The 19,620-nt window shown below is 41.7% G+C and overlaps 1 protein-coding gene and 1 non-coding gene across 3 annotated transcripts in view; one reads left to right on the top strand and one right to left on the bottom strand.

Moving 5' to 3' along the window:
* The first annotated feature begins 375 nt into the window (after positions 1 to 375).
* The window catches only part of Araf (A-Raf proto-oncogene, serine/threonine kinase), a 100,847-nt gene continuing 81,602 nt past the window's right edge, over positions 376 to 19,620 (top strand). For both annotated transcript variants that reach the window (XM_052170586.1, XM_052170585.1), the window contains exon 1: positions 376 to 450. In XM_052170586.1, coding sequence (XP_052026546.1) covers positions 400 to 450 — 51 coding nt within the window. In that variant the 5' untranslated portion in view covers positions 376 to 399. The remainder of the gene's footprint in view (positions 451 to 19,620) is intronic.
* On the bottom strand, positions 3,060 to 3,166 carry LOC127675834 (U6 spliceosomal RNA). The gene has a single exon (XR_007975525.1). It is a non-coding gene; the product is annotated as a U6 spliceosomal RNA (small nuclear RNA).

Below are 19,620 nucleotides of genomic sequence, written 5' to 3'. Positions count from 1 at the left end.
TACACAACACCCTAAAGACCTTGGGTCACTTATTCCAGGTTCTCTTCCCATCCTAGACACTAAATGACTGCATCACTAACCCACCAACCCCAGTAAACTCACTGCTACCTTCCCACCAGGGATGCCTGAGAAACTTGAAATCCATGTCCCAACACTCCCAAGTAAAGATTTTTTTTAAATTTAATTTTATTTTATTGGCTATTTTATTTATTTACATTTCAAATGTTATCCCCATTCCCAGTTAACCCTACTCCCTTCCCCCTCCTCCTTCCTCCTCCTCCTTCCCCCTCCCCTTGCTTCTGTGAGGGTGCTCTCCCACACTCCCTCCCCTCCCCTTCCCTCCCCTCCCTTTCCTCCCCTCCCGCCTCACACCGCCCTGGCATTCCCCTTCGCTGGATCATGGAGGCACCACAGGACCAAGGGGCTGCCCTTCCATTGAAGCCAGATAAGGTAATCCTCTGCTACCTATGTAGCTGGAGCCATGGGCCCCTCCATGTACACTCTTTGGTTGGTGGTTTAGCCCCTGGGAGTTTTTTATTGGGGGGGGGGATCTGGTTGATTGATATTGTTGTTCTTCCTATGGGATTGATAACCCCTTCAGCTCCTTCAGTCCTTCCCCTAACTGTTCCATTGGGGTCCCCGCGTTTAGTCAGATGGTTGGCTGCGTGCATCTGCATCTGTATTGGTTAGGCTTTGGCACAACCTCTTAGGGCCAAGTAAAAATCTTAGTGCTTAACTAAACCTAAATCTGTTAACTCAGGCCCATACACTGCTTGGGGGGAGGGGTCGTTGCATCTCTGGGCTCACTGGGCACATGCTCAGTGCCAGCAAGCTAGCTGTCGCTGGCCAATAGTAACAGTGCACGTACACTCTGTCTATGTGAGGGTGCTAGTCGGAGCAGAGGCAGGCTTTCCGAGGTTCTTCGGTAATTTTCGTCAGGTGGCTGGCCCCTTGGGAGACTATACCACAAGCGCCATCTTGGAAGGATGCGCATTAGTGCTCCGGGTTACCCCATCTTCTCCACTAGGGTTTCTCGGGGACGGGAGATGGCAGACAGCATGGGATCTGCGTCACTCTGCCTCTGGGCGTTGGTCACCTCGTAGGGCAGGCTGGCTAGGAGCTTGACTTAAGCCTCAGGGCGTAGAGGCCCTAAATCCCCCGCTGCACCCCACCCCATCCCCACCCCCGCAAGCAGCTCGGGTTCTATCAGATGCAGTCCACGCCTCTGCGGTAGCATCCGCAGCCCCTGCCTCAATCCTCAGAGCCCACCTGGCGGCACCACCGTCAAGAGCTCAGACTCTGACGGGGCCACGAATAGGAGGGGTTTTATGCCGGATGGGACTAGCATCTCGGCAGTCACCGAATTTGTGTAGCTGCCGGATGGGGGCGTCCAGGGGAAGCAAAGGAAAAGAAGAGGTGACGTAGTTTCTGACTTAGGTCGGGATGCAGTAGTCCCTGGCAGTGGCTGTTTCACTACTGTAGGTGATTCCATAATGGCGACCAAGGATCTGTGGAGGAAGTCACGCGGTGTGGGTAACAGCTGTGGTGGCTACCTTAGGTCACTTTCAAATTCCAGTTACAACAAGCCTTTGGGGTTTCTGTTTACTGTTCCTAAGCAGTAAGACTAACATTTTCTAAAGATCCACTTAAAATGTGTTACTTTAAACTGTTTTGTTTTGCCCCCAAGAGTTTGCTTTCAAATACTAATTTGTAGCTTTCAGCCCATCCCTTTTGACCCCTGAATTATTTAGCAACCTAATACAAAACGTTTCCAAGATTCAAAGGGCAAGGGAATTAGTGCTTTCTGCAAGGTAGAGAATAAGCAGGCTTTTATTCTAGAAGAAAAAGAAAAGCAGTTAAATGCAGATGTGTTCACTGATCTTTGGTTGCAGGGGTGAAAATGCTACCCATGACAGATATTCCTGATCTGGCCTACTTCAGTTTATGGAGTCTCTGTTCTCAAAATTAATAGCCCAAAGAACGAATGTAGAGGGAGGACCAGAAATGTTACAGTTCCTAACATAATGTTTCATTTCCAAAACAAATAAAACATTTAATCCGTCCCCATCACAGGGTTGCACACATGCAGTTCCAGTTCTTCCGGGGGCAGGATGATCACGAGTTTCAGGCCAGCCAGGAAAAATAGAACAAGACATTGCTTTTTTTTGGGGGGGGGGGGAAGTAAAGTGAATGCTATGTGAGGTATTTCTAACCTAATTTGTGGCCTGAAAGTTTGCTTGAATTATATTGAATATGAAATTTGATGAAACTCCTCTGAAGTGTCAAGTGCAGGGCCAGTTTTCAAAACTCTTTCATGTTTTGCTTGAAAAGACTGTCTTCAGTTGTTGGGTTCAACACTATGTACACGTGTTAGCTGGGTTCTTTAACTTGACCTTATCTTGCTGGCTTTGGGGGGCACACAGGTGCAGACAGGATTACAGATGGACAACATAGCAAGACTCCATGTCAAAAAGCTGAAGGCTAGAGTGGTGGCTCAGTGGTATAGCATTGCCTAGCGTGTAAAATACTAAACCCAAACTCTAACATCACAAAAATGTATTTATTTATTAACTAATTATGAGTTGCTGATAAATATTCTTTTTATTTCTATCAAGACAGGGTTTCTCTGTGTAGCCTTGGAGGTCCTGGAACTTGCTCTGTAGAGCAGGCTAGCCTCCAACTCAGACATACATCTGCCTCTGTTTCCTGAGTGCTGAGATTAAAGGTTTGCACCACCTGGCTCTAGATAAATATTTTTCGTTGTTGCTAAGTTCTGTTCTCCTTGTAGCAGTCAGCTTTTGCTTTTGATACTTTGAAGTTTTATTATTAAATGCATGGACCACAGAGGTGAAAGGATCCAACCAGACAGGGCTACAACATAGTGGGAACTTGTCTCAATAACCCCCACAACCACCTTAACTCATCATTGCTTTCAACCTCCTTTTTATCACTAGACAAGAGAGAAACAAGAGAGACACAAGAGAGACAGACAAAGGGATTACTAGCTGCTTGGGTTTCAGAGGTGTGGAAGAAAAAGTGAATTTTTTCTTTTTCTTTTTGAAAATATTGAACACTTCACAAATTTACATGTCATCCTTGCGCAGGGGCCATGTTAATCTTCTCTGTATTGTTCCAGTTTTAGTGTATGTGCTGCTGAAGTGAGCACGTGAACTTTGTTGATTGGTATGCCATAATCCACCTGTAGGCCTTGAAAAATATCTTAGCCTATGTTTGGCATCATAAGCGTAGGAGAGAAACAAGAGGTAAAGGAAATTTGAGGTACATTAATTTTGTACTGCCAGTCTCCCATATATATTCACTTAATGATCAACATATCTACTTGAAAAATTGAGCAGAAAACATCTGGTCCAAAGATTAAGTTGCAAATGAGGCAGATACACTATGCAAGCAGAGATGCAGGGTAGTATTAGAAAACTAGTCTTGCCTCTTTTACTAGAACCCGCCAACATGGCAAACATGGCTTCCTCCTCAGCAAAATGGTGAAGGTGACCATGGTCATCATCTAGAAGTACTTTTAAAAAAGAAAAATGGTCTTAAATTTGTTTCAGTGTTCAATTTAAACCTTTAATCTAATTGGAATTTAGTCTGGTGCATGGTGTGACAGGCAAGGTCCATCTGTTTTTTGCTGCAGCAAATAAAAATAGTCCAGACTTAGGTATGGAGAGACTTTGAATGGAAAGAAAAGCTATAAGTACAATAACAATTAGAATCATAATAGATTTTTTTCATTTTTAAGGATTTATTTATTTATGTATGTGAGTATACTGGAAGAGCAGTCAGTGCTTTTAACCACTGAGCTATCTATCTCTCCAGCCCATAATAGCTTTATTTTGTTGTGGTTTGAAGGAGCATTCATTTTGAAATGTCACAGCATGGCTAGAAACTTCTGAGAATGTACAGAAAATAAATTTACTGGTGGAACTTGCCTTTAATTCCAGAAGTCAGGAGGCAAAGCAGACAGATCTCTTGTGAATTTTAAGGCCATTTTTTTCTATAAGGGAGTTCCTGGAGAAACCCTGTCTGGAAAAACAACAACAAATTTGCAAGAACAAAACTCCTTTGAAATTGAATATATTTCAGAGGAATAATTTTCTGTTAGAATTGACCATTCATTTTATTTGTTTGTATAGTTACTTCCTACATATTTGATTTCTCTTTGCATGCCTCCATCTTATATACTTGATCCAGAGTCTCAGGATGTAACTCTGGATGGCCTGAAACTCATTATGTAGACCAGGCTGGCCTCAAACTCATTGAGGTCCACCTCCTCTGCCTCCTCGGTGCTGAAAATAAAGGTGTGCAACACCATACCTGTTCTCTTCCTTCCTTTCATAAAGCCTTTTCTGTTTGGTTTTGAGATGCTTGCAGATTTCGAAGATGCCATTCAACTAATACAGTAACAAAAGAAACAAGCCTGGCAGAGAGGCAGGCAGACCTCGAAGAACAGCCTGGCCTACAAGGGGGAGTTTCAGGACACACAGGGCTATGTAGAGAGACACTGTCTCAGAAGAATAAAAAATAAAAATAAACAATGGTGTTGGAGAGATGGCTCAGTAGTTAAGAGCATTTACTACTCTTTCAGAGGATCCAAGTTCAGTTACCGGAACACACGGTGTGGCTCACAGTCATCCATAAATTTAGCTCCAAGGCATTTGATACCATCTTCTGGTCTCCATGGGCACCAGGAACACATGTGGTGCACATGCATCCTTATAGGCAAGATACTCATACACACATAAATAAAGATAAATCTTAAAAAATCCTACCAATTGTCAGATAAGAGAATATGATCTATAGTTGATGTGATTGAGCAATTAGGATACTAAAAAAAAAAAAAAAAAAAAAAACCTACACGAAGTAGCCAAAATTGATAGGCAGCCTTAAAAGATTTATTTAGTTTTAATGTATGTGAGTGTCTGTATCTGGATGTCTGCCATGTATGTGCAGATGCCTACAAGGCCAGAAGATATCAGATCCCCTGTAGCTAAAGTGAGAGGCAGTTGTGAAATTGGGGAGCTAAGCCGATGCTGGAAATGAAGCCTTTAGCCTTGCACATAATGTTGGTTTCTGGTGGAAGCTGAAGAAACTTTATTTTCTGGGTGCTCAGGGAGACGGCCAGTCCCAGATCTGAACTGTGTCTCAGAAAGGAGATTGTACAACATTTTTAAAGGCTGGGAACATAAAGCAAGGGAGAGCTGGCAGGGAACTACGTTGTTACCCAATTGTGTTTTGACAATTATGGGTTAAGGGAGGACCTTTGGAGACTGGGCCATATTCAAAGTGCCTGGCTTCAAGGTCTTTAATTCATTTTGCAGGACATTAGGTCCAAAGCTCAGAGTGATAAGAGACAAATGAGCGAATCAGCTGCATGTAGTTAATTCCAGCATAACAGGGAATTGTTTATGTATTTTTTTTTTAGTGTACACACCTCGGTTTAGATAAAAGCAATTTCTCTTTTTGTTTTTGGTTTTTAATTAGTTAACATTCCAAGTGCTGCTCCCCATCCCCCCCTCTGAGAGGCTGCCTCCCCTGGGTATCCCCCCACTCTAGTGCATCAAGTCTCTGCCAAACTATGTTCAGCCTCTCCCACGGAGACCAGATAAGGCAGCACTGTTGGGACAATGGCAATTTCTATATTCTTTACTGGTTAACAGATAATTAAGAAAACATTTGGAGAAGTGGGATACATGTTCGTTCCTAAGCCTGGGAACCTGGACTTGTTTGATCCTGCCAGCAAGATGCTCAAGTTGTCCTTGAGATGGCTGGACTCAGACAACGGTCTTCTTACAAGCTGTCCCTGAGATGTCTGCACACAGATAACTGTTTCCAACAGAAGCTGTTCAGGTCCAGCTCCCCTAGGGCCTGGGACCTTGAATTTAGTTTTTCCCTATGATTAAATGGAATCTTAAAACAAAATGGTGGTACTTAGAATAAGTTTTTTTTGCTTGTTCCCAACAATACTAGGGAAAGCACTCTATCACTGAGGTGCATACTTAGCTTGAGACTGTCTAGTATATACTAGACTGGCTTTGAACTCACCACAATCCTAGTTTAGTCTTTGTTATGCTGGAATTGCAGGCATACCTCACCATACCTGGCTGTTGGATGCTTTTGACCTTTTTTTTTTTTTTTATTATTGAATATCATCTTCATTTACATTGCCATGGTAAAACCTTTCCCAATTTGCCCCCTCCCCAAAGACTCCCCAACCCCTCCTCCCTCCCCCTTCCTCTACCTATATGCCCCTCCAACCAACACACTCTCCCCTTAAATTTTTTTGAGATTACAATTTATTTTATTTCATTTTAGTTTTGGTTTTTCAAGACAGGTTTTCTCTGTGTAGCCCTGGCTGTTCTGGAACTTACTCTGTAGACCAGGCTGGCCTCGAACTCAGAAATCTACCTGCCTCTGCCTCCCAAGTACTGGGATTACAGGCGTGTGCCACCACTGCCTGATTGATATTACAATTTAATTACAGTTTTTACTTCCTCCAAACCGTCCCATATACCCCTTTCTCCTCTTCACATTCATATCTTCTTTTTTGTTTATTTGCTTCTTTTTTTTCTTTTTTAGGGGAGGGAGACTTAGAGTTAGTCTTGGTTTTGGAGAGATTGTTCTTTTTGAGACAAGGTTTTATGTATCACTTGATAGTTGAAGTTGTGCTTGAATTCCTGATACTTCTGCCTTGGCCATCATGTCCAGCTGTTGGATACTTTGGGTCTTGGATTTCTTTGGGGGATGGTGCAGTGATAATTCTGAAATTTTGGTTTCTTTTAAAAAAAACACAAAAATAATATGAGACTACATTTTCATTGTAATCTCATATATGGGGATATGGGGCTGCTTCAAACTGACCAGGTGACTATGATTTGCCTCATGCTCTAGCAGAGGTATGGTTTTGCCAGTGGCAGGTAGTTACTACAATTGTGTGACACTTGGAATTCTGGGAAGTTTTCTGAAGGTATATAAATGCTAGAGCCCCAATAGGCATGGTTGGTGGTTGGTAGTTGTTCAGGGATTGCTTGCAGTTTGTTAGTAGTTGTGCTCAGAAGGAGAAACAAAAGTTAAGACAGGTTCAGGAATCTCTATCTCTCCCCACCCTCTTTTTCATCTTTCTCTTCTATTTAGTGATAGGGGATGAAACCAGGGTGGGAAAAAGAAGAATCCACAAAGTAGGTAAGACCACATGGGGGAGGCTATTGGGGGAGATATTTTTTTTTTGTTTTGATTTCATTTAAGTTTTATTTGTTTTGTTTTTGAAATAAGGCCTTATGTAGTCCAGGCTGAGCTTAGACTTGCTCTCTAGTCCAGGATGACTTTGAACTCCTGGCCTCTCTTTTCTTATCACCTAAAGTCTGAGATTACAGATGAGTTCCATTGCACCTAGTTTTGTGCAGTGCTCAGGATTGAACTCACAGAGATGAGTTTCTTTCCTTTCAAAACTTTTAGGAAAGAACTTTACCAACTGAAGTACATCTCCAGCCTTTCTTTTAAAGATTTCTTTCTTTTTTAAAAAAGACCTATTTATTTTATGTATATGGTAAGTACACTGTTGCTATCTTCAGACACACCAGAAGAAGGCATCAGATCCCATTACAGATGGTTGTGAGCCACCATGTGGTTGCTGGGAATTGAACTCAGGACCTCTGGAAGAGCAGACAGTGTTCTTAACCACTGAGCCACCTCTCCAGCTCTAAAGATTTCTTTCTTTATTATTTTAATTAAGTGTGTGTGTGTGTGTGTACATGTGTCTGTAAGTTCACTTGGAAGCTAAAGGATCTCTTGAGCAGAGTTATAAACATTTGTGACCTGCTTAGTGGAGGTATTGTGAACTCAACTCCAATCCTCTGCAAGACCAAGTGTTCTTAACCATTGAACCATCACACCAAGAATAGGAGGTATCCTATTCTTCCTAATAACTTGTTCCTCATTTTCTTTTGATCCCCTTTTATCAACACCTGTAATAGTCAAATTTATATAAGCTGCCTCCTGATGTATGAATTATCTAACATGGTCCATTGACTTTTTCTACCATATTCCTCTTTCAAATTGGCTTCAATATCCATGTTTCTACGGTTTGTTTTAGGCAATCTAGAATCTTAAAGTCAAGTTTCTCAACAGGGTTCTAGCCTCTACCTATTTAAAAGATGTATTTTGGATGTTTTTCACAATAACACTCTTCTCCTGGTGTCTAACTGTGTTAGTTTCCTATTGTAACTAACAAATCACCCACAAAACTGGTCACTTAAAAGAGAAATTTGACTAGGGAGTGTGTAGGTGCACACCTTTAATCTCAGCACTCAGGAGGCAGAGGCAGATATGGATCTATGTGAGTTCAAGGCCAGCCTGGTCTACATTGAAAATTCCAGGCTAACCAGGGTTACATTGTATGATCCTGCTTAAAAAATACCCAGAAATTTAAGGTTGGGGATGTAATGCTTGCCTAGCATGCAGGAGGCCATTCAGCCAATCCCTAGCATGCAGTAACAAACACACAAAAAAGAAATTAAACATTTTCATAGCTAGAGCCTATAAATCCAAAATCAATACCAATCAGCCGAGATTAGAACATTGACTGGGCCAGCATCCCTCCAGGAGCTTTAAGGAACCTATTCTTGTTTTGTCTAGTTTCTGGTGGCTGCTGGCTGTCCTTGGCCTGTAGTCACATTTCTCTCTTCCATTTATGCCACCTAGTTCCCCTTTTCCTGTGATTTGTATTTAGGATCCAGCTGGATGATTCAGCATAATTTCTCCATCTCAAAATGCTTCATGCAATCACAATAGAAAAATCTTCTTTTTGTCATATGAGGACAATTGATCTAGGGATTAAGACATGGATCTCTATTGGGGGCTGTGTTACCTCGGTGAGAAAAGAATGTGTATTTCAACATGGGGGAACAAAGCCAAGAAAATTCAGAAATAAAGTTGCATAACTTTTAGCACTATGCAAAAACAACAGAAGAGGGAGCTCTGACATTTGAAAATCTACCCTGAACCCCACCTTCTTCAGAAAATTCAAGAACATTAATTTAATATAAAGAAGAGCAAAATAAATGTACAGGAGATATCCCATGCAGTTATCAAAATGGGATAAGATGCCATTGTTAGAGATAATGAACGCATGCCAGAGACATCAGCTCACAGCAGTGCAAAATTGTAGCCAGCTATTTGGAACAAGCTAAATAACATTATAAACTTCTCCTGTTACCAAGATGATGAAAGGAAAGCTTAAGAACTATTAGAAAACTCTAAAATAATGATAGGTTTAAGGAACTATTTGGAAATGAAAGGGAAAGTAGCATTCAGAAGAGAAGACTAAACTTGAAATGACACAAAGCAAACAAGCACAATATGTGGTTGATGGCTTAAGAGAAACAGGAGGCAGCACTTGGTAGGCTGAGGTAGGGGGATTGCACGTTCAAGGCCTGTTTTACAAAGTGAGTTCAAGAATAGCCTGAGGAATGTAATAAATCTCAAAAAGTGAACTAGAAAGGTAACAGGAGAAGTATGTTTTTTTTTTTTTTATTTGGTGTTTCTAGACATGGTCTTATTAGAGAGCCTGGGTTCAAACTTGGAGCCCTACCTGCTTCTGTCTCCCTAGTGCTGGGATTAAAGGCATGCACCATCACTGCCCTGCTCAGTTGTTAAGAGTATTGGTTGCTCTTTCAGAGGACTTACGTTCAATTCTCAGCACTCACATAGCAGCTCACAACTGTTGGTAACTCCAGTTCCAGGTGATCTGACACACTCACCCCAATGCACATAAAAAAATATTAAAAAAAAATAACCAGGCATAGAGTTGGAAATGTAGCTCAGTGGTAAAGTGCTTATCTGGTATGAGTGAGACCTTGGGTTCTAACTCATACACACACACACACACACACACACACACACACACACACACACACACACTCACAGTAGCCAGGAGCCAAGCCAGAGTGGTAGTCCAGGACACAGAAAGCAGAGGCCAAGTTCAAGGCTACATGGGTTTGATTTTGTTTGTTTGTTTGTTTGTTTTTTCAAGACAGGGTTTCTCTGTGTAGCCCTGGCTGTCCTGGAACTCACTCTGCAGACCAGGCTGGCCTCGAGCTCAGAAATCTGCCTGCCTTTGTCTCCCAAGTGCTGGGATTAAAGGCATGCACCACCACTGCCCGACTCTACATGGGTTTGAGATCAACATAGACTACATAATATTAATAACCAAGAATATTAAAATATTATAACTCCATTCCACAAGTTCAAAAGAGATTTTGAAAGACCAAATAGAAAAAAAAATGTAATGAGTTGGATAGTATTAACAGCATATTCAATTTTACAGATGCAAAACTTAGGGAATTTTAACATAGTAGTAGAAACTGTCCAAACTGGAGTGCAGAAGGTAAAAGAACAAAAACTGAAAAGAATTTCAAGCTGTGGGATAAATTCAAGTCTGTGTTGTGGGGAGGGAGAGTGTCTTAGTTAGGGTTTTACTGCTGTGAACAGACACCATGACCAAAGCAACTCTTATAAGGACATCATTTAATTGAGACTGGCTTACAGGTTCAGAGGGTCAGTCCATTATCATCGAGGTGGGAACATGGCAGCATCCAGGCAGGCATGGTGCAGGAGGAGCTGAGAGTTCAACATCTTCATCTGAAGACTGCTAGCAGAATAGTGGCTTCCAGGCAGCTAGGATGGAGGGTCTTAAAGCCCACACCCACAGGGATACACTTCCTTCAACAAGGCCACATCTACTATAACAAGGCCATACCTCTAAATAGTGCCGCTCCCTGGGCCAAACATAGTCAAACCACCAGAGAGGTTTGTTGGAGGGGTGTATGGGACATAAGAAAATATTTGAGGACTGGAAAGATGGTTCAGTGATTAAGACTACTGACTGCTCTTGTAAAGGTCCTGAGTTCAATTCTCAGCAACCACATGGTGGCTCACAATCATCTGTAATGTGGTCTGACACCCTCTTCTGGTGTGTCTGAAGACAGCTACGGTGTACTTATATACATAAAATAAATAAATAATTAAAAAAAACAAACAACAAGAAAATATTTGAGATAACATGAACCTGAAAATAAAAATACCTGTCCATAGTGAACAGCAAGATATTCTAGTCTCGTCAATTGTTACAAATTAAATCATCATTAAGTTTGACAGCAACCTTTAGTACCAGAATAAACTGGAATCATTGGCTATATCAGGAAAGGAAATGTGAACGAAGAGATTTATACCAAACAAAACTGCCTTTTAGTTGTAAGGGACTTGGACAAACTGTTCTGTTCAAGAACTCAAGATCTGTTGTTTTTGTAAGTCATTCCTGAGGGATCTGTTAAAGAACAGGACATCTGGATTGATAATAGGCACTGAATTGAGAGCTAAGGCAATACCAGCTAAAAAACAAGACATGTGGTAATGGCTCTGGTACAGACACTACTTTATAGCTGTAAAAAAAAAAACTGTTGGAAGATAATGAAGTGAATGTAGTAGCAATTTTAAACTATTGTCAGTAACTGTATCAATGGCATTAGTATTGCTACCTGGGTTGCCTAGAAGGTTAAGAGCAGGCTTGAGACTGATACCCTGTGAAAGGCCTGCTCAGAAGGTTGACCCTTGGCCGCTATGGATGAAAACATTAATTTGAAATGGTTCTGATACTTTCTTAACTAATCAGAGTGGCTCACTGCCTCAGTCACGTTGATCATGTGGCTTATGCTGTTCATCTTCTTTCTTCCTGGAGTTCTGTGTCTTCTGTGATGGTGACAGCACAAGAAAGCCTGCTCATGGATTCCTCCAGACATAATCCTCTTCTGCCTGTGATGCCTCAGTACTAGGATTTCAAGTGTGAGCTGCCAAACCTCATTGCCTGTGCCTTTTGCTTTAGTAATTCAATTCTAATTCATATTCTTTAGCTGTTAGGAACCTTAGTAGTACTAATAGGTACTGAGTTCTATGAGTCCTTGTAGTGAACAATTCACTAAATGAGGGGTGATTTGGAATCCAGTGACTCAATGAATTTAAAGGGCTGCCCCCACCTCACTGAAATATGGCAACGGAGTTACCTGGCAGGAGAAGAAAGGATAGACAGGAGATTAAAACTTCCTGGTGACTAAATGGCTGTGCAGTTACTTATAAATCAGCAACCAAACTGTTCTAGAAAACGTTAATTTATTTTATGTGTATGAGTGTTTTGCCTGCATGTATGTGAACCACATGTGAACCTAGTTCCTGCAGAGGCCAGAAGAACATTGCATCTGTTGGAACTGAAGTTATATATGGTTGTGAATCAACATGTGGATACTTGAAACTGAACCCAGGTCGTCTGAAAGAATAGCAAGTTTACTTAACTGCTGAGCTGTCTATTCTCCAATGTCCTAAATTGTTTTTAATCTATTTCTTTAAAGATTTATTTATTTATTATATATAAATACACTGTAGCTGTCTTCAGACATCCCGGAAGAGGGAGTCAGAACTCATTACAGATGGTTGTGAGCCACCATGTGGTTGCCGGGATTTGAACTCAGGACCTCTGGAAAAGCAGTCAGTGCTCTTAACTGCTGAGCCATCTCTCCCGCCATTTTTAATCTCTTATAAAAGCTACCAAAGATTTTTTTTTCATTTCAAATAAAAGTCTTACTATTCTGCCCAGGTTGGCTGAAACTCTTGGGCTTAAGGCTCCTTCTCCCTCAGCCTCCTGAGTAGCTGGTACTCCAGGCCTGGCACCATCACACCCAGCTCTTGACTATGGAATATGAAAATAAATCTAGGAACAGACAGTGACTTGCTGGATCCCTTGTCCATTTTTGTCCTTGCTGACTCAAAAGGGGAGACAATCCATCTCAGATTTGGGTTGAAGTCTATCTTAGGGTTTTATATCTGTGAAGAGACATCATGACGATGGTAACTCTTATAAAGGAAAACATCTAATCGGGGCTGTACTGCAGTGCCAAGGTTCCGTCCATTCTCATCGTGGCGGGAAGCACAGCAGCGTGCAGGCAGGCGTGGCGCTGGAGAGGGAGCTGGGAGCTCTATATCTGGATTGACAGGCCGCAGGAAGAGACCGTGAGCTGCCAGGCCTGGCTTAAGCTTCTGAAACTCTAAATTCCCACCCAACAGTGACACGTTTTTTTCTGACAAGACTACACCTACTTCAACAAGCTCATATCTCCCAATAATGCCACTCTATAAGACTACAGGGGCTCAACATTTCACAGTGTTTCTTCTATGTGAGCAGAGAAAGACCCTAATGCCCCTCCCGAAAGAGTTTGCAGTGAGCTAAAGACAATAAAAATGTGTTTGTAGATGCTCTCATTGCGGTCATTGGTGGAGAATGTGTAAACATTTCTGAAGGTGGGCTTTGGAAGAATCAGAAATACTTAAGAGGGCAGGGTGTGGCAATGCACACCTTTAGTTTCAGTGCTCTGGAGGCAGAGTCGGGAGATTTCTGTGGGTTTTAAGCCAGGGTTGTCTACATAAAAAGTTCAGTGCCACTGGGCAATGGTGGCGCACACCTTTAATCCCAGCACTTGGAAGGCAGAGGCAGGCAGAGTTCTGAGTTCGAGGTCAGCCTGGTCTACAGAGTGAGTTCCAGGACAGCCAGGGCTATACAGAGAAACCCTGTCTCAAAAAACCAAAACCAAACCAAACCAAAACAAAAACAAAAAAAGTTCAATGCCAGCAAAAGTGGCATACAGGGGTGGTTAAGAGCACTGACTGCTCTTCCAAAGGTCCTGAGTTCAAATCCCAGCAACCACATGGTGGCTCACAACCATCCATAAAGAGATCTGATGCCCTCTTCTGGGGTATCTGAAGACAGCTACAGTGTACTTACATATAATAAATAAATAAATCTAAAAAAAAAAAAAGAGTGAACCTTGATTCAGCTTGACTTTAGTTAATGGATGCTAGGCCAAAACTTCTAGAGTCTGACACCAAGTGGCTTATGTCTTTACATGTTTAAACACAGTAAAACTTTGGGGAAATGTTTCTACATGACAATTATCACAACGGAACTTTAGGCATGGCTTCATTGAAACTCCCTTGTATAATAGAACACCTCTTTAGCAAAGCACCTATGACCTTTACCATGAAGATGGATTCTATTGACAGAGAAACAGTGCTCAGGAGTCTGGGCCTAGGGAGGGAGGGATTGTAATAAGCACAACAACAAAGTCTTTTGCAAAGTACATAGGACCTCTTTCATAATGATGGGTCCTATTGACTGAGAAACAACACTTAATATTTTGGGGGATTATGTAAGGGCTGGCTTTACAGAATAGCAAAGATTACCAAGTATTAATACATCCATCCACAGCCTCTGGATGGAAAATAGGTGTCAATTCCTTCTGTTGAAGAAAAAGGCCTGGGCATTTAACATTTTTGTGCTTTTCTGTGAGCTCCTGCCCTCTTCTGCTGCACAGTGAGACTGTGTCTCAAAAACCCAACAAACTTTTAGAGTTTGCATTGCTTGCTGTATGGTGGTGCAAGCCTTTAATCCCAGCACTTGGAAGGCAGAGACAGGTGGATCTCTATGAGTTTTGAATCCAACCTGGTCTACACAGTGAGTTCTAGGACAGCCAGGGCTACATAGTGAGACCCTGTCTCAAAAATAACAAGCAAATAACAAGCAAGCAAACAAAAGTTTGCATTGCTCTCTGCTCTCTTCTCCAGTTGGAAGAAAAACAGCAAAACCAAGTTTTCTTACTAGAGCAAGGCTTGTGATAAACCAGAGGTTTAAAGGGTTAAAATGAGAGAGAGAGAGAGAGAGAGAGAGAGAGAGAGAGAGAGAGAGACAGAGACAGAGACAGAGGGACAGAGACAGAGAGACAGACAGACACAGAGAGACAGACAGAGAGAGAGAGAGAGAGAGAGAGAGAGAGAGAGAGAGAGAGAGAGAAGCCATATGTAATGGTAAGCATCTGTATCCTTGCAGTCAGGCACTAGGACTGCAAGTCTGAGACTAGTTTAAATTACTTAATGATTTCCAGGCTACCTGGGCAGTTCAGCAAGAACCAGGGTGAAGACAAGCAAATAGACAAAAGACAGAAGACAACAAACCTGGTAAAATGAAACAAAGAAGAAAACCAAGCTAGGCAGTTGCCTTTGCAACACAGCAGCCTCTCCTTGCTTAGATTAATCTCAGCTTAGATTTCAAGGCTGCTACAACATTAAATCTGTAAATGTAAAGGTTTTGAGGAACAAAGAGGAGAATCTTGTGCTACTGGCTGGACAATATAAATTGGTGTAAAATGTTATATGCTTCACTTTAAGGACTATAAGATGGCTCATACTAGCTGGGCGGTGGCACACACCTGTAATCCCAGCACTCTGGGAGGCAGAGGCAGGCGGATTTCTGAGTTCGAGGCCAGCCTGGTCTACAGAGTGAGTTCCAGGACAGCCAGGGCTACACAGAGAAATCCTCAGGGGGGGGGGGGAGATGGCTCATACTGATAAAGCTTGTGAGAAACAAAAACAAACAACCATCACAACAATGTTTAGTGACTCGGAGGGCTCCCTTGCTTTTTGCTGCCTTGGGAGGATTGCAATTTGAACTGAGAATTGGAAACACAGCAAACCTCCATTAGTAATGATTTCCATGCATTGCTGCCCCATGCAAGAGAGAGACAAAAGGAAAAGAGTAGAAGTCTCCACATCACAATCCACCATTAAAATCTTCAATGAAGCCTTGCTAATGTGTTCTTGTCCTGAAATGGCTGGTCTCAGTGGCTGAAGGCTTTACAGACTCACATGCGTGTTTTGAGTGGGTCTGGACTTTTAGGAAAACCTGGTCTGTTATTTGTGCCCCAAACACAGCTGTCTGGCCCTCCTTGTGTGTCTGCTTTGCTGCCATGGGAATTAAGCCACTGCATTTTTAAAGTCTTGGATTGACAGATCAAAGCTTCTGGCTTTGACTCAGCTGAAACCGGATAGTGTGTCCTGTGCTGTTTCTGCCCTTAAACAGCAGGACAGAAATGAAAGGTCACCTCAACAACAGCACTCAGCCTGACGTAGACTCCGTGGGGCCATAAATGACAAAAATATGGATGCTGATGGAACTGTCTGGGTCACACACAAATACTAACAGGAAAGGGCACGTTCCCAGGATACCGTCTAAAATTGCAGTGCTGAATGACTCTAGAATTTGCTAAAAGATAAACTGCATTCCTAACCTGTGATTTCTCCCTTGGAATGCAATCCCTGTACTCATTTCTCACATATCAGACTTGGGATCCCCTTAAAGATGTCTCTTCGCTGTTGACTTTTATTTTGTTTGTAGATTAGTTACAGCTCACACTAAGGGACTGATAGCCTCTCCGTTGCCTCTTTCCTGGGATTTTCTTAAGGTATGATTATCAATAGCAAGGGGCTGTATTGTCTTTTTATTTATTTTTTTATTTTTTAGTCTTCTCCATGGGCAAATGATCAGGACAAAATGACCTGTTGTAAAACAATCCCAGACTCTTTCTGAGCAATTCTTGAACATTAATATGTCTTTCCCACTAAATTGCATAAGGGTGTTTTCCGGTAAAAGTTAAATGATTGGGAAATTTGAAGTTAGAATTACAGAGAAACTGACTGCTTTTGTAACAGTGGCGTGAAGTGGGAAATCCTGGGAGACTCAGCAGAGGAGAGGGCCAGTGCAAAGCTTCATTTTTTTTCCATACCTCCTCCTCGAATTTCTCCCTTTTTTCTGTAGAAGAATGCCTGCCTGGGGCCTTGTTTCCAATCTACTGTTGAGCATTCTCTACCAAATACAGGCTACAAGCCTCCCATCACCCGAGGCAGCACAGAGATGAGACAGGAGTGAGGCTCACACCTGCTCTTAGCACACAATCCATGCTGCCACCTACACGCATGCGAAAGTAGAACCAGTGTGATGGATAAGCCAAACTGATGGTATCCTGGGAACATGCCCTTTCCTGTCAGTATGTGTTGCATAGACAGTTCCTCTAAAGCAAATAATTAAACTGGATTATATGGACTGAAATGGGTGGGGCAGGCTCCTCTGGAAACTAATAGCCCATAATATCTTACCAGTGTACATTGTGATTTCTGTACCCTCTAGAGTTCTGTTTGCATGTGCACCTGCCTATGCTGGTCTTGCCTTGGCACTGGAGAGAATTCAGATGTAGTTCAACTTACTGATCAGAATTTGCCAGAACCAGAATGGATGCTTTGGCCAGGTCAAAAGAAAAAAGAAAAAAAAAAGGAAAAAAAAAGGAAAAAAAAAAGAAATTTAAGAAGGAAGCCACTGGCTTTCTAAAGCAGAATTTTGTGGTTAATGACATATATTTTAAGGAGTTAACTCCAGGTTCCATGGAGGTTATAAGTTGTTAAAAAATAAACTTAGGGTCACAAAGAAAGAGACCATCATTCCAACTGAAGTACCTGGACAAGGCAAACTTTATTCTTGTTCAAGAGGGTATGCTACAGAAAACAGACACAGAGGCCTGAAATGCTCTTCGTTTATATGCCCTCTCAGCTGGTGGCTGTGGATTTCCCCCATTGGTTGGGGTCTGAGCTCACAATCTTACGCATTTGGCTAGTCTGAAAAGAATTGGCACCCAGGAAATGAAGGAATGAGAAATGGGTCATTGCTACAAGAAGAAAAAAGTCACTTGACAGGCCATTAATTTCATAGAATAGAGAAGTGGGCTTTTGTGTAAACAAGGTTTAACTGGGGCAGGGGAGGAGATGAGGGCTCAAAATCTTTGCATAAAAGTGTGGTGGTGGGAGATAAAAAGATTCTAATTCCTTGTCCCAAATACAAATTGTGGTTTTTGTTTTGTTTTGTTTTTAGTATTGGCTAGAAAAGACTCATATTGGTATTTCGTTCAAAGTGAAGTCAATACTGGAGTATGGCCTCATCCTATTGCTCGGCTTTTACTAATAATTGTGCTATAAAGATGCCTTGGTCGCTTGCCTGGACACAGAACACATTCCTGTAGTCCCAGCTTCTAGGGAGGCTGAATCTAGAGGAGCTCTTCTGGATTTCAGAGTCAACATAGACTGCGCAGACTGATGTGCATGTCAAAAAAAACAAAAAAAAAAAAAAAAAAAACAAAACAAAAAAACCAAAAAACGCTTTCTCCATCAGCCAAGGAACAGACTGGTTGCCTGGCAGTGCACTCCTTTGAAAGGGTGGTATTTAGTTGTCCTTCAGAAATGTTCCCTCTGTCTCTTTTCTGCTAAGGATGACACACTGTTTCTACACTATACAAATGCTATGTTATGCTGGTCATGTGCATATGGCCTGATCACCTAGAATTTTAGTAAGCACAAAACAATAAGAGAAAACCCTTGGCTCCAAATCTCTGATTTGCTTCTCAGGGCATGTGGAATGTATTGTTGCAATGTTATTGATAGTGACACCTCCCAAGACGGACCTTGACGGACCTTGTACATAGCATCCTTCAGACTCTATCTTGGGAGTTTCTAACACAGAGAGATAAAGTATACGAGACCATTCTTCTTATCCTGTGCGTCACTGAAAACACACACACACACACACACACACACACTGGTGTGGAATAAAGGAACTACAGATAAAATTTACAGTAAAAAAAAAAAAAAAGTACTGTAGGTAAGGACAGTTATTACCAAGCCAGATGACTTGAGTAGAAGAGAAATAATTCTGGCAAGTTGTCTCCCTAACTTCCACAAATTTTTTATGGCATGCATGTATGTGCACACAGGCACATAAAATATAATTTAAAAAATTACCTGAGCAGTGGTGGCGCACGCCTTTAATTCCAGCACTTGGGAGGCAGAGGCAGGCAGAGTTCTGGGTTCAAGGCCCACCTGGTCTACAGAGTGAGTTCCAGGACAGCCAGGGCTACACAGAAAAACCCAGTCTCAAAAAAATTAAAATAAATTAAAACACAAATAAAGAAACATTCTGAAATTCCTTTTTTTGTTTTTTTCCCTTATAGTAGATAATAGTTACAATGGCCTGTTGTCGTACACTTAGCTTTCTATACTGTACCCATTATAAAAAACATTGCCCAATGTTTCCCCTTTTCATACTTATCTAAGACAGAAGAAGTGAAAATAAAGCAAGTTCTTCCTCTGTTCATGCTTAGAGAAGAAAAGCTGGAATTGAAACTGTCATCACATTTACCCAGAACTGCGTTGGCATCTTTAGTGTTTCATCATGACAAAAATCTGCCATTTTTTTCACTTGTGATAGTTTATTAGCTGGAAGCAGTATTCTGTACAAAACAGTTCCATTTCTCTGAGCTCTGAGATGATATCTGTGTGGCACCTTGCCAGGTTTATCTGGTGCTAGGAACGTTGTATATGCCAGGCAAGGCCTCTATTAACTATAGAGCACCTGAGAATAGGTTTTCTCTATAGATTTTCTCCATAGCACCTGAGAGTAGGTTTCTACTGTAATGAATCATTAGGCAATTATGTACGTGAAACAATCCAGCCATAGAAAGACAAATACCATGTGACTCCACAAATATTAGTCCCCAAAGTAATAAAATTTCTAAAAAACAGAAAGCAGAGTGGCGATTGCCAGAAACTTGAGCAAGGAGAGAATGGGCAGCTGTTATTTAATGGACATGGGATTTGAGGTTAGCAAAAAGGAAAAACACAACAAAATCA

The sequence above is a fragment of the Apodemus sylvaticus genome, chromosome X (assembly GCF_947179515.1).
Source record: "Apodemus sylvaticus chromosome X, mApoSyl1.1, whole genome shotgun sequence".
In the NCBI taxonomy this organism is placed as follows: Eukaryota; Metazoa; Chordata; class Mammalia; order Rodentia; family Muridae; genus Apodemus; species Apodemus sylvaticus.
Note: the sequence above shows the minus strand (reverse complement) of the source record. Positions and strands in the feature narration are given on the sequence as shown.